At 31.8% G+C, this 14,305-nt stretch overlaps 2 protein-coding genes across 5 annotated transcripts; one reads left to right on the forward strand and one right to left on the reverse strand.

Moving 5' to 3' along the window:
* The first annotated feature begins 806 nt into the window (after window positions 1-806).
* LOC149493941 (cycloartenol synthase-like) lies at window positions 807-6,219 on the forward strand. 3 transcript variants are annotated; one of them, XM_089726104.1, is made up of 19 exons: window positions 807-883; window positions 1,003-1,231; window positions 1,312-1,503; window positions 1,791-1,880; window positions 1,961-2,155; window positions 2,441-2,525; window positions 2,609-2,775; window positions 2,997-3,185; window positions 3,306-3,419; window positions 3,978-4,100; window positions 4,210-4,332; window positions 4,448-4,546; window positions 4,644-4,700; window positions 4,783-4,829; window positions 4,933-5,076; window positions 5,155-5,332; window positions 5,471-5,551; window positions 5,655-5,738; window positions 5,831-6,219. In XM_089726104.1, exons 2-19 carry the CDS (start codon window positions 1,034-1,036, stop codon window positions 5,939-5,941), a joined length of 2,277 nt encoding a protein of 758 aa, XP_089582230.1. In that variant the 5' UTR covers window positions 807-883; window positions 1,003-1,033; the 3' UTR covers window positions 5,942-6,219. The 3 variants fall into 3 exon arrangements, with proteins under 3 accessions (XP_089582230.1, XP_089582231.1, XP_089582232.1); XM_089726105.1 differs by lacking the exon at window positions 2,997-3,185 and having other exon boundaries at window positions 5,831-6,218; XM_089726106.1 differs by lacking the exons at window positions 2,997-3,185; window positions 3,306-3,419 and having other exon boundaries at window positions 5,831-6,217.
* A 264-nt stretch (window positions 6,220-6,483) lies between these two features.
* On the reverse strand, window positions 6,484-14,280 carry LOC105643709 (Pseudouridine synthase family protein). Of its 2 annotated transcripts, XM_012228902.3 has the most exons (10): window positions 14,075-14,280; window positions 13,870-13,975; window positions 12,479-12,660; window positions 11,986-12,131; window positions 9,890-9,981; window positions 9,458-9,780; window positions 8,440-8,503; window positions 7,597-7,659; window positions 7,061-7,265; window positions 6,484-6,795 (listed from the first exon to the last, which is right to left on the reverse strand). In XM_012228902.3, exons 1-9 carry the CDS (start codon window positions 14,254-14,256, stop codon window positions 7,080-7,082), a joined length of 1,344 nt encoding a protein of 447 aa, XP_012084292.1. In that variant the 5' UTR covers window positions 14,257-14,280; the 3' UTR covers window positions 6,484-6,795; window positions 7,061-7,079. The 2 variants fall into 2 exon arrangements, with proteins under 2 accessions (XP_012084292.1, XP_089582233.1); XM_089726107.1 differs by lacking the exons at window positions 6,484-6,795; window positions 8,440-8,503 and having other exon boundaries at window positions 7,092-7,265.
* Window positions 14,281-14,305: the final 25 nt, after the last annotated feature.

Consider the following 14,305-nt stretch of genomic DNA (forward strand, 5'->3'; position numbering starts at 1 on the left):
AAGGGTATATGTACCAATTCACTAAAAAAAATATAAAATTATGACTGTTTGTCTTAAGTCACAAACAATTAATTAGTAATTAGGTGAAACGATAGGCCCATGCAGCAGGAGTAAGCAAGTAATTGATTTGCATGGGTTGGGCTCCCAATTATGTGTGGACTCAACCCAAATCCAATAGCATCAATCTTTAAGACTTCGATTATTTTCTAAAACTTCGATTTAATAAAAATTTAAAAGTTTAAAAAATAAAAATTCGGGGTATTTCAACATTTAGCACCAAGTGCTCTGGATTAGCGGGGAGGCAAATGGACATTTCAAAAAAATATTAAAAATTTAGGATTTAGAACCGTAGAGAGAAAGAGACAATCGATGGACCGCAATGAATCGGAAGAAGAAGAAGAAAAGGGGAGGAAAGGAAAAATAAAAAAAATAAAATTATTAGTATTTTATTTAAAGTTTGTCTATAGTTGCAAGTTGGAACATAATTATAATTTATAATAATTAGAATAAAGTTAGAAATTTGAGATATACTAATTGCAAAAGATTCCAAATTAAATTGTTTGTCGTTAGACCAATACAAAAAGGTTATACTTTCTCCGTACACAAGATTTTGATACCGTCATTAAAAAAATAATTAATTTCTCAAATTACATTATTAATTAGTTAGATTATCTTTTATTTCACATCATTAAAGATAATTTTAAAAATTCATAAAAATAACTAAATTGGAGGGCGTTGTTGTAATCTGCATTATTTGGACGCCTATAAAAGAACTCGTCGTTCAAAGCTTGTTTATGCAAGCAAAAATCATCTTTCATGCTCTTCTTCCTTTCTTTTCTCCTCCTAATATATAAATATATACAGATAACAAAATTCTCAACTAGTAAGAATTTCCCTTTTCTAATTACCTTATTTCATTTATTTATTCCCTAATTGCTTTATAATTATCACTGTTATGCTTAACTAAGAAAATGTAAAAACATGATGTATATCTCTTTGCAGGTTTTGGAAGTGTTGTTTGAAGTAGAAAAGAATGTGGAAGCTGAAGGTTTCAGAAGGAAACGAGGGTTCGCTTAAAAGTGTTAATAATAATATTGGTAGACAATTTTGGGAATTTGATCATTATCTTGGAACTCCTGAAGAGCAAGCACAAATCGATAAACTTCGAAATGAGTTTACAAACAACAAATTTCAAATCAAACAAAGTTCTGATCTGCTAATGAGACTTCAGGTGAGATCATATGCTTAATTTTTTTCTACGAGTATTTCCATACTAATAATTATGCGTTTCGTATTGGAAAAATATAATAGTTTGCAAAGGAGAATCCATGTCCAAATAAGATAAAGCAAGCAGTGATGAAAGTGAAGAATGAAGAAGAAATAAGTGAAGAAGTGGTGCTTTCAACGTTGAGAAGAGCCCTCAATTTCTATTCAACTCTGCAAGTTGAAGATGGATTTTGGCCTAGTGATTATGGTGGCCCTTTGTTTCTTCTACCAGGTTTGGTAAGTTACCAATTCAACTTTATTTGCTAATACTCTTAAAATTATGCTTCAAAAACTAATTATTTTTCTATTAAATTAGAAAATAATATTAATTTTAATTGTATATTATTTAGTTACTACCAAAATAATATTTCTACTCCTGTCAAAAAAAAAAAAAATATTAATAATGAGAAGATGTCTTTTCTTAAAATGGCCTAAGAGAAGACGAAGGAAAAAACAAGGTATTACAATAAGATTGAGAAAAAAAAAATTTGTTTAGAGGAATGATTGGTTGGTTGGTTTTGCAGGTGATAAGTTTATATGTGACAGGGTCCCTGAATGTCATTCTGCCCTACCCCCATAGACAAGAAATCCGACGTTATCTTTATAACCACCAGGTATTTATTTATTCCTATTCCCAAACAATCCACAATTAAGAAAAACTTATTTTATTAATATATTAATAAACTGCATGCAGAATGAAGATGGAGGATGGGGATTACACATAGAAGGAAACAGCACCATGTTTTGCACTGCTCTTTCTTATGTTACACTCAGATTGCTTGGGGAAGGAATGGACGGTGGGGATGGCGCCATGGACAAAGCTAGGAAATGGATTCATGATCATGGTGGCCTCACTTATATTCCATCTTGGGGCAAAATGTGGCTTTCTGTAAGAACTGTTTATTATATATATAAATATAAATATAAATAATTGCATGTTATCATCATCGATTATCGTTTTCACATAATTATTGCCCTAACAAGAATAATTAATTAATTAATAATTTAATTATTATTGGTTTAAAAGTGGTCCAGTCTTGGTTTATATGCATATATTTTTTTTCGAAAGGGAGTAAATATGTATATATTGATTATAAGTTTATAATTATCATATTAGATAATGATAATGATATTCTTTTTTAATTTTTTTTTTATATTTCTTTTGTTATTTAAGGTTCTTGGAGTATATGAGTGGAGTGGTAATAATCCACTGCTCCCAGAGATATGGCTTCTTCCCTACTTGGTTCCTATACACCCAGGTACGTAATCACTAATCAGTATATATATAAGAAAAGAAGAGTCACAGTTGTATCTATATGAATATATAAATCTTGCATTGCAGGACGTCTATGGTGTCACAGTCGGATGATATATCTGCCAATGTCGTATCTGTATGGAAAGAAATTTGTGGGTCCCATTAATTCCCTTGTTTTGTCCCTTAGAAGAGAGCTCTATCCCATTCCCTATCACCAAATTCTTTGGGACACAACAAGAAACCTTTGCGCCAAGGTATATATTTCAACTTTCAAGTATAAAATCCCGAAAAGCTTAATTACGCAGTATCATTTTAAACCTAAATAATAAAAAAAATATCAAATTATTGAAAACTTTGTGATCGAGAAAAATCAAACTCGAGGTTTCTTATTTTCTACGTTAATGAAAAAATCAATCCTACTACAACCGAACCGATTAGCTAAAAAAAGTAGTTATGAATAACTTAAAATTGGCAGGAGGACTTGTACTACCCCCATCCGCTTATCCAAGACATGTTATGGGATTTTCTTTACAAGATTGGGGAGCCCCTTCTTGCTACATGGCCCTTTTCTAGGCTAAGACCACTGGCCCTAAAAACTGTGATGAACCATATTCATTATGAGGATGAAAACACTCAATATGTCTGCCTTGCCCCTGTAAATAAGGTATTTTTATGTTTAATTAAGTAATAACTAACTATTTTAATTAATTCAAATCCCAAAATTTATATTTAATTGCTTTTGGTAATATCAAAACATATATTATATTGGATATTATATATATAGGTTCTAAACATGCTTTGCTGTTGGGTGGAGGACCCATATTCAGAAGCATTCAAATGTCACCTACCTAGAATCAAAGATTATTTGTGGATAGCAGAAGATGGCATGAAAATGCAGGTAGTAGTTATATTCAAATCTAACATTCTTCTTGGATTGTCATCCCTCTTTTATTTTTTTTATTAAATATATTATTTTAAAAACTTAGTTAATATTTTTTATTTTATATCATGTACCAAAATAAAAAAATATTTATATTTACCTTAAAAAATTAAAAAAATTATATGTGAAAATATATTCAACAGCAATCAACAACCACTACCAACTACCAATTAATACGACAATGTTTTAAAATTATTAGCACCAGATAAATTGAATACAACAATGATGTTTAGGATATTTGAAATCATTGAAAAAATAATAATTTGAAGAGGTATATAATAATATGTCATTTTCACCTTAATTCATATTATTCAAAGGCAATATATATATATTATGGAAGTTAATTAGTTATATACATATATACATTAAACAAGAAAATGAAATATAGTTCCATAGATTGAATATATTTCAATTTTTAAAGCAATTCAAATGTAGCCTAAAAGTGGAATTTTATTATTATTATTATTACTGAACATTATATGAGAAGGTAATAATGGTGGTGAATTGAATAAACAGGGATACAATGGTTCTCAATTATGGGATGTTACTTTTGCTGTTCAAGCAATCCTTGCTACCAACCTTGCTCAGGAATATGGACCAATGTTGAAGAAAGCACACAATTTCATAAAGAATTCACAAGTACCACCTATTCAACTTTTAAGCCTTATTTTTGGGATAATTACATAAAATTAACTAATGCACATCAATACTAAGATATTGGAGGTGTTTGTCCTTTGGGTTAATTGAGGTTGAGAGAAACAGCAATGGTGATTTGAGGAAATGGTATAGGCATATTTCAAAGGGAGCATGGCCTTTCTCCACCCCAGATAATGGCTGGCCAGTATCAGATTGTACAGCAGAAGCTTTAAAGGTAATATTTTTTCTTTTAACATTTTAAAAAAGTAACTGTGATGGCTAGAAAATTAGTTAGTATAATTTTTTTTATTGTAAGAATTGGTTAAAAGTTGGTTTGGTCTCGCTTGCAGACAGCAATCTTACTGTCCCAGATGCCAGCAGATGTTGTGGGAGAAGCAATACCAGCAGATCGGTTATTTGATGCTGTTAACTTCATATTATCTCTACAGGTTTACTGTTTTTCCTGAAATTTAAATATGACCAGCTTACTATTGGATTCGTATTTGTGCTATGATGTGGTCATACATGCATGTATATATATTACAGAACAAGAATGGAGGTTTTGCATCATATGAGCTCACAAGGTCACATGCATGGTTAGAGGTAAACCATTAAATTTTGTCTATTCCATTGGATTTACAAAGATTAAAGTGATAACTTTGTTCAAATTAATTCTTAATTGCAGCTGATTAATCCAGCTGAAACTTTTGGAGATATCATGATAGATTACCAGTAAGATGAACAAATTAGTGATAATTGCAACATAAATATACAATTCTGATGCTCCTTATAAGAATTTATTTAAAGGTCTATTTGGATATTTATATATATATAGGTATGTGGAATGTACCTCAGCAGCAATTCAAGGCCTGAAATCCTTCATGAGACAATATCCAGGGCACAGAAAAAAGGAAATAGAAGCATGCATTCTGAAGGCAGTGGAGTTTATTGAGAGCAAACAAAGACCTGATGGGTCATGGTAAGTAAATTTTTTTAGGACAAAATTAGTGTTTTAATGTTAATATGTTTGAGAACTTTAACATGAATATTAATTTAGGTATGGGTCATGGGGAGTTTGCTTCACATATGGAACATGGTTTGGAATTAAAGGGTTAGTGGCTGCTGGAAGAAACTACAGCAATAGCAACTGCATTAGAAAAGCTTGTGATTTCTTGCTTTCTAAACAACTTGCTTCTGGTGGATGGGGAGAAAGCTATCGTTCAAGTCAAGATAAGGCAAGCCTTTTCTTTTTTTCTTTTTTTATTCAAAGGAGGCTGAATGCATCCGAAGAACAATGCAGACTATGCAGCAAGAATACCGCTTCCTGTTTGATGGTTAAATATTTATTTATTTATTTCAATCTTCTACAATAGGTATATACGAATTTAGGAAGTTGCAAATCACATCTTGTGAATACTGGATGGGCAATGTTAGCTCTTATTGAAGCTGGCCAGGTATGAATCTGTATATATATATATATATATATATATATAGTTTAGGTAAATTATATATAATATAGGAAAGAAATAAAAAAATCCAAGCTACTATATTATATAGGCCAAAAGAGACCCAAAGCCTTTGCATGGTGCAGCAAAAGTGATAATTAATTCACTGGTGGAAACTGGAGATTTTCCACAACAGGTGAATTTCAAAGAGAACTTTTTGCTATATGGAGTGATGTATAGATTTATTTATATATTATTGATTATTGTGTGTTTATAATTTTTTTGTAGGAAATCATTGGAGTTTTTAACAAGAATTGTATGATTAGTTACTCCAATTATAGGAATATCTTTCCTATTTGGGCTCTTGGTGAATATCTCAACCATGTCTTGTTATCTTAAATTGAATGTCTCGTGCAAACATCCCATGTATACAAAATGGAATCATAATAAGAAGAATTTATCTTTTTTCTCGAAAAAAATAATTTGTTATCTTTTTTTGAGCATTGGAGGAGGGAGATTTATACTTAAATCTATTGTCGGATCATTTATACACTTGGTGTGCAAGTAATTTGCACTATGCATTAAGTGGTAGTATGGAACTTTGGATTTCTAAGAATGTAAAATTCAAGGATTTATATATGCATCTGCTGGTGTAAAATTAATATTTTAATTGATAAAATGTAGAAATCCATGTAAATCAAAAACAGCAACTCTTTGATCATTTTTTGAATGTAGATTGTGCCTTTATCACTCTTTATCTTTTCTTGCTAAAGTCACCCCCACGCTGTAAAAACTATTAAACAGAATAATGCAACAATATGATTTAATACAATGATTTGAGAACTGCAAAATACTTGTAAAAAAAAAAGAAAAAGCAAAAAAAAAAAAAAAAAAAAAAAAAAAGAAGAGAGAAGTCATTGTTCAATGACATCAGTGAGAAATTTAAAGAGAGAAAAATAACTTTTTCCTTTTCTTCTTACTGTTTTATCTTCCACTGAGGCATAAATTTTTCCAAAAATAGTAATGGAAAAAAAAAAAAAAAAATCAGGCAGAAAGTATCTACTTCTATAATAAATATAGGAAAGACACAACAGGATTTGCAGCAAACTGCCACTACTAACTGCTTTCATCCATGAGATCATTTCGACCACAAGATTGAGATGTTAAATCCTCGTCATCTTGTCATGATTCCTTAGAAACTCTGGAAACCGAAGCTTCAAGCGCCTCTAGAAAGCACGCAACAGCGAACTTGTCTGCAATATCACAGAAAGAAAATAACAGTTACTCATGGCGTCTTTCACTCATGAACTAAAAAAGGTTAATGACAAATAAATCCAAAACTTCAATTAAGTTGTGTAGTATAATAAAATTAATTTTCTGTCAATTACGTAAGGTAACTTTAATTTTTTTTGTCAGTACATTTTGCAAGAGCACATAGGAGGAATTTGCACAATGGATATGACAGGTATAAGCAGTGCAAAAAGAGTATTAGTGCAATAAGCAGTGGAAGGTTTTAACCTCTAGCATAGAATACACTTCATGGGATAATGCAGCTTTGGGGATCGAATTCGGTATACCCTACATCAACAAGACAAAGCCCATCTGGGGGTGCCGGAGGAGCACTGGCACGTCTACATGAAGCATCCATCAGCTTTAGCAGTGCATCATCTTCTGCACCTGCAGCCGCTTCCCTTATTGATGTTGCCACAAGAACTCGGACCATCTGTCACAAAAAAATCACCCAAAATGACGACAGCAAATACAAAAACCCCAAAACAGTAGACAATGGCAGTTGCTATGATCAATTGAGAGAAAAAGTGACTATGAAGAAGCATAAAAAATTTGTCATCAATTTTTAACTAAAAAATATAGAAGGCTGCTCCCCATACACATTAACTGCACAAAAATTCCAAAATCATTCCATCAGAAATGCTAACAGTGAACTGTTCCACATGTAAAGTTCACTTCCAATTTGCCAAATAGAAATCTTCTGATGTCATGAGAGAATACATTCATGCTGATATACTTTACAATATATAAGTCAAGTAAAAGACCTTGCGTAGAAACCGATTAGCAACCAGCTCAATACAAATAACTTTTCTTCCTTGCCCGTGATCCTACAGGAATAGCAGTGCTATTAGTAACAGCGGCAGATTGCAATCATATAGGTAAATACACCATTTCTGATAAATCAAGCTAACTTTGATCGCCTCAATAGAGGATGGGATTACTCTGTTAAAAGTTGATTTTGAAATGGAAAAGCCAAAATCAAACAGAAAACAACAAATTTATAAATGTAAAAACCAAAATGATCTGATTAGTTCAAGTTAACCTAGTTTTTGTTTCAACTTGCTGTTTGCAGGAACTTACTATAAGGCAAAAAAAAGTGTAGACCTTTTCCCATGGTTATTTTACTTTACCATGCAAACCAAAACATTAGACAAAGAATCAGACTCCTTGTATTCTCTATACTGAAAAACTTCTGTACTCTGTCTCATATCGAGAGATTAATTTGTTAGTGCTTTTATTTTCTATTTTGGATGATTTCAGTCTCTATGAGTAGGGGCTGCAAAATATGCTATTTTTTCCTCAGGTGCTTTTACTATAGGAGTTTGTTTCATTGTTTAGATTTAACAAATTTCTTCTGTTGCTGATAAAGACACATCATACTTATAAGGCATCACAAAGAAGCATAATCCACGGCAATTGAAGATACAGTCCACAGAAAGCCATAGATAACTAAAAGAACATACAAGGACCATACATGGACGCAGATAAATGCATGCCAAAAAGTACCACATGCATATTGGACTCCAAAGGACAACTTCAAGTCAAACCATGTAAATTGTACAACAGGAAAAACAAGAATACGAATTTTCAAGGACAGAAAGATTTACAGAACATGGTAATCTCATTTCCGTTGCCCGAGCATGATAAATGAAGCACTCTGTTGGTGGACCTCTGAAACAGAAAGATAGATACCACTGGCTATCAAATTGAAGGATCGCAAACATTGAAAGAAAGCAAATTTCAGCAGTTGTTACAGGCCAAATCAGTGAAATGCAAATGTCCAAAGCAACCCAGAGTGTTGAAATGAACTGGTGAAACATTTCATCAATAAACGAATATCAGGTTAAATTGGTTGAAAATTATATTGTTCCAAGATAAATAAGCGACTTAATACCACAACAACCTCCCACTTTACCTGCTGTTGGTTTTTAATGAAATATAGGTAGGATGGGGACACAGAGAAAAACAAATAAAAGCTTAGACCCCACAAGCAACATAACAAATTCAGTAAAGTAGCATATACATTCAGTTCTTGAGTCAAATTATAAGGAGCCAGAGTAAATACAAAGTAGTGGATTTGGAGCACTTTCTGCCATAAAAGAACAAGGGGTGTAACTGCATAGTTGCCAATTCATGACAATATGACAGTGTTAGATAATGTAAAAATTATATTCTTTTGCCATGTACAATTAAGAGGAACAACTGCACAAGTACTAGGTAGGTTATTGGAGTCATTACACAAGTGAAATTACATTTGAAACTATGGAGCAAAACATACAACTCCAAATTGAGAGGACAGGTTAACATTTCTTTAAACAACTTTTATTGGTAGTTGCTGACGATTCTTGAGAATTCTGACAATGCATACGATGGTGTATATTCTGCACTTACGAGTTCATAGACATGCAAGAAATTTTTACTACATAATTTTGTAGACCGAACATAGATTTAAGGATTTCTTTTTAAAGATGATATCTAACAATATTTTAAGATGAATATACATGAAGCTAATATTAAATGCTATTGACAGAAAATTTTGACTGAATTTAATCCAAACAGCACAACTACTGATAAATGCTATAGCAATGCAAGCAGAGAAAATGCCTGCTTCCAGTAAATACTTACTCATTTCTTGAAGCTTTTGTGTCTCGTGCAAATATTTTGTAGGACAGTAACTTTCCTTCTAGCTGTTGTAAAAGCTGGTTAACCCTGCATACACTGAATGTCCTAGGTTTTATTGTACCTTCAGGCTCATCCTTGTCAATAATAAATGATTCATCAAGTTTCTCCTTACTGGTGAGTTCACCACTCCCAGGTCTTTGCTCATCATATTTGTCATGAGAACTAAAATTTTCAACATCCTCCCCATTTTCTCCATCATTTAGTGGAAAGATATATAGATACCGTCTCCATTTGGCAGAAAAATTAGGATGGAAAGCACGTGAAACCTATAACAAGTTCGTATCTCATTAGCATGCAAAATTGGCCATTCACTAAACCCAGTTTTCTAAAGTTATCAACAAAATCTGGCATTCAAAAGTTTGAAGCACTTGATACCTCAGAAACAGATACAACTCTAAGTTTTCCGGGCGCTGAACTGTTGATGGCATCTTCTATTTCGTGAGGTCTAACATCCTTTCTCCATGTATCTGGACATATGATAAAATTAAATCCAACCAATAAAGTATCCAAGTGACGGTAAAACCTACATAAATCCCCTTAAAAAATTTAATCAATAACCTTTTTGTTAATTTTGTATGCATGTTCTGCAAAACAAGTTGATTCACCTTCCCTTAAAAAAATTAGCATCAAGTAGACATCCCATCATTAAATTTTTACAGAATTTGGAAACTTTACGAACATGGCTACTTTGATCATATGATATCTATTCCCCATGGCCCAGGAGGAACAAATACTACGTTTGGAATAGAAAAATCCACATTGAGAAAAGAGAAATTAAGAGACGAAAAGGATTATTTAAAAGAAATATCTATTGAAGAACTAAATTTAGTGATTCATCAAAAAAATAGACAAAAGCATAATACAGTTCATATTAAAAATTATGCTCCACTTTTCTCTTTCTCTATGATGTTCTAATTTTTTTGAAACTTCAATAGATTCTTTGAGATGTGAGATAGCCCAGGAGAACAGAATAGAATATTTATAATGGGATTTAAGATGAGAAACAGTGTCAGAGCAATGCACCTTGTCAAACAAATCTACAAAAAAGCTAATCCTTCTAAGTGATTGGAGAGAAATACACATAAAGCTGAAATTGTCACAGGAAATCCTTATATAAAGCTTTAGAATTTTAGGAATTTATACTAATAAATGCAAGCCGGCAACTAATTGACGGGATGACGCAAGTTAGATTTAATGCCAAATTAGAAAACTGAAAATCACTTAACAACTCAGATCCCAAAGCCTAGTAATCCAATTCAAATTAATCAATTCCAAATCTTATGTTCACATAAATAAATTTAAAAAAAAATCCAAAATCTGAAGCCCTTTGAAGATTCCTAATATATAATTAATCTGTATTGTTCTTTCCAATTTGGAAAAACACTTGTCTTCAAGTTTTAAAGTTTAAAATTAGCAAATCACATTCATGACTGTCATCTACATTATAATGAAAGGAACCCCAGATGTCTTCCCTGTTTTAAGGAAGGAGAAATGATAGGGGGAGATCAATGCCTCAAATACTGCTATTGGATTTAGTTGGACTACAGAACCAGCAGTGGAGCCATACTGACCATCAACATAAAGCTATTGATGTTAGAATTTGCTACTTTCTCCAGTCACACAGAAAAGATAATTACACTTTTTTTTTTTGTGCTGTTCATTTTGAACATATGTCTTGGAAGCTTAAAATTAAATATAAGAAGTTTCATTTTAATATTATCTTTATATTGCCATGACCAAAATAGTTAAATTGTATAATATGTTCAAAGGATGAAGAGATATCTACAACAGTAAATGGAAGATAAGGCACATACATACTAAGGCAAAAAAAAAAAAAAAAAACCACAGCAAATTAAACTTACTTTTGCAGGAGCACGGAAACACAGTTACCATCAAATTAGAAAAGGAATTAAATTGGTTGAATTTACCTCCAAAAGTTAATCTTTCTTGAAAATTGAAAAGTCAATAACAGAGACACAACAATAATAACATCATGGTCAATAACAAATGAAATACTTTTTAGAATATGCTGGTTCATCTTATGACAAAATCATAATGTAGGTCACAATGTACCACATCTTTGACAGCATCCATTAAAGAATAGTTGGGACCAATATTGTTCAACACCATTTTCAATTTTAAAAAGCCAATTATACCAAGAATACTTCATCATGAGTAATATGTGTTTTGGATCTTTGAATTGAACATGAAATTAGCAGGTCATAAAGAAACAAATGGCAATCATCATTAGAAAATATTAGAAATTCCAGAAGACATAAAAAAATCAAAAATTCAAGTCACTTGATAAAAAAAGTTTCAAAAAACATATTACACTAAAATTTACTCAGACAGTCAGTAAAGAATTAAAATGGTAAAATATCATATGAAGAACATGCACAAATTAATTGATTACAACTGAAAGAAGTTAAATATAAATAAAAGACATGAGGGGAAACAAGGCAATCACTTACAGAATGAACAAATTTGTTGAAAAGCTGAGACACCTTTGTCTGTGCGCCCTGCTACAACAGCACAACCTTCCAGGGGTTTACACTTGTCTTTCAGCTGTTGAGATTTCTTCTCATCAACAAATGTTCCAAGCGATCTTTCTACTAAGCTGTAAAAAGTAAAGAAGTAATTCAAGAACACTCAATTAATTTGCAAAGTAAAATAAAGGGTTTCTCTCTAAAGAAGAAAACTAATTTATTGTATTAAATTAGAGCAAATTTTCCATGTCTTAAATATGCTTTACAATATTTTGAAGCAACAGACACAGAAAAAGAAATAAAATGAAGAAACTATGAACTAAGAAAAATAAGATTGTTATTTCCTTTGAGGATCAATGCCTTTGTATCAGAAACCTAAGAGCAACTAAGTCAAATGGCTGCAAAAGAACAACAGAGCGAGATCTATCTATCTCAAAGTATGCATGACCAAACTACAAGTTGACAGGAAATAAATTACCCCTGAACAGTGTTCAAACCAGGCTGTTTCTGCCACCCATCAAACGATGCCCCATGATATGAAAGAACTATCTTGAATGTTACTCTTGCCCACCTCCCAAATTTATCTTTATCTGAAAAATCCTCTAATTTACTTTCGACGAAAGAGTCTTGAATTTTAGCATTATCATGAGCAAAATGTATCTGTTGATGAAATTATCTAGAATAAATATAACAGATGAGAATACCATATATGATAAAATGATTAAATAAAAAAAATGAAAATATCATATAACATATAGCAATTAATCAATTTGAACATACATAGTGGTAAAATTAACAGGGGTCTTATTCTTTGAAATGATTCTATTTTATTTTATGGACAACAACATTGCTGAATTTTATACAAAGAAGTCACTTAAGATTTCCACTGTACTTTGTGCTTTCTATGTCCCAACCCAGTTTTGTTTCAGAGAGAAAACATACACATAAATGCTAACTAATATAAAAGAACATCATTATATTTGAATAACAATGTAAGGTGATCTGATAGTGCCCACAAAGTTTAACCCACAAGAGAAAAGCACACATTCAGTGCCTAACTGTTTGAATGCAAGTCAAACCAACCAAAGTACCAACAATCACATTTCGAACATGTTAATAATCAAAGACTCTATAATGGCAATGGTTCGCTTCAATGAACATCTCTTAAAAAGAATGCTTTGCATCCTTGACCGAGTAAGCATAACAATTAGTGGTTTTTACTTCAACCATTCTCTTGATTTTCTTTTTTGTCCTATTATTTTCCAGATCTTATTACTTTTTTTCAAGTTTATTGGTTGTTGCAAATTAATTGAAAAGAAAGACTGATTAGCAATTCAGAAGCAATTAAACTTAAAATTTAACAAAAACAAGTGAATATTCAAAAAAACAACCACTAAATCATAGTCTTGGTTACTGATTGGTGATTATATTTTCAAAATTTATAATTGGAATCCTTGAATGTGGTTTACAAGCCCTTAGTCATGAGGCAAACATGGTTACTTCACCTCCTTCAAATATTTCCTAGTGCTGCATTTGGATAAAGAATTGAAATTCAAAAATTTAAATTTGAAAATTTCTCTCAGATTGTATAAATACATATTTGTGCATGGCTAACGAAAAACATTATCTTTACAGATCCTCCCATCTTCATTGCCTATTTTTCTCTCTTTCCCTTTTTCTTTCTTTCTTTCTTCCTATCAGCAACTATAGTTCATACAATTCATTTCATATTAATGAGTCCAAGCACATTAATACCCCCAAATCATTTACCTTTCACATAATCCCTCCGAAAACCAAACCAAAGGTTAAAGAAACCCAATAATTATAAGTGCCTAACAACTAAAATTCAAGAAAAGATAAAGAACCCACCTGAGTTCCAAACAACTCCGACAAAGATAAATGGCCATTCACCACATTCGAATAGAACTCCACGACTTCTTCCCAAGGCCTTGCATACATGAATTGGAAGCTCTCTCTATCCAAAAAAAAAATAATAATAATATCAACAATTAAATCCCAATGATCTAACACAACTCAAACCAAATATTAACAAAGAAAAATAGAGGTAGTATACCTAGCGGTCCATCTTAAAAACTTGCAAGAATCAGTGTGATTATAGTGAACATAGACTTTGTTTTGTGCTTGCATCTGCCCATGCATTTGCAAGGATCTATAAAATCTCTGAATCTGCCGTCTATTAGTAACAATAGTGGCAAGTGGTTTCGCGTTGGCAGCCCAAAGGAAATCTCTTACCATGCCCGTTACTGAAAGAGGAGTTCACAGTATAGCCAATGAGGCAATTTAA

The sequence above is a fragment of the Jatropha curcas genome, chromosome 9, assembly GCF_041381405.1.
Source record: "Jatropha curcas cultivar XTBG-Jc1 chromosome 9, XTBG_Jcur_1.0, whole genome shotgun sequence".
In the NCBI taxonomy this organism is placed as follows: domain Eukaryota; kingdom Viridiplantae; phylum Streptophyta; class Magnoliopsida; order Malpighiales; family Euphorbiaceae; genus Jatropha; species Jatropha curcas.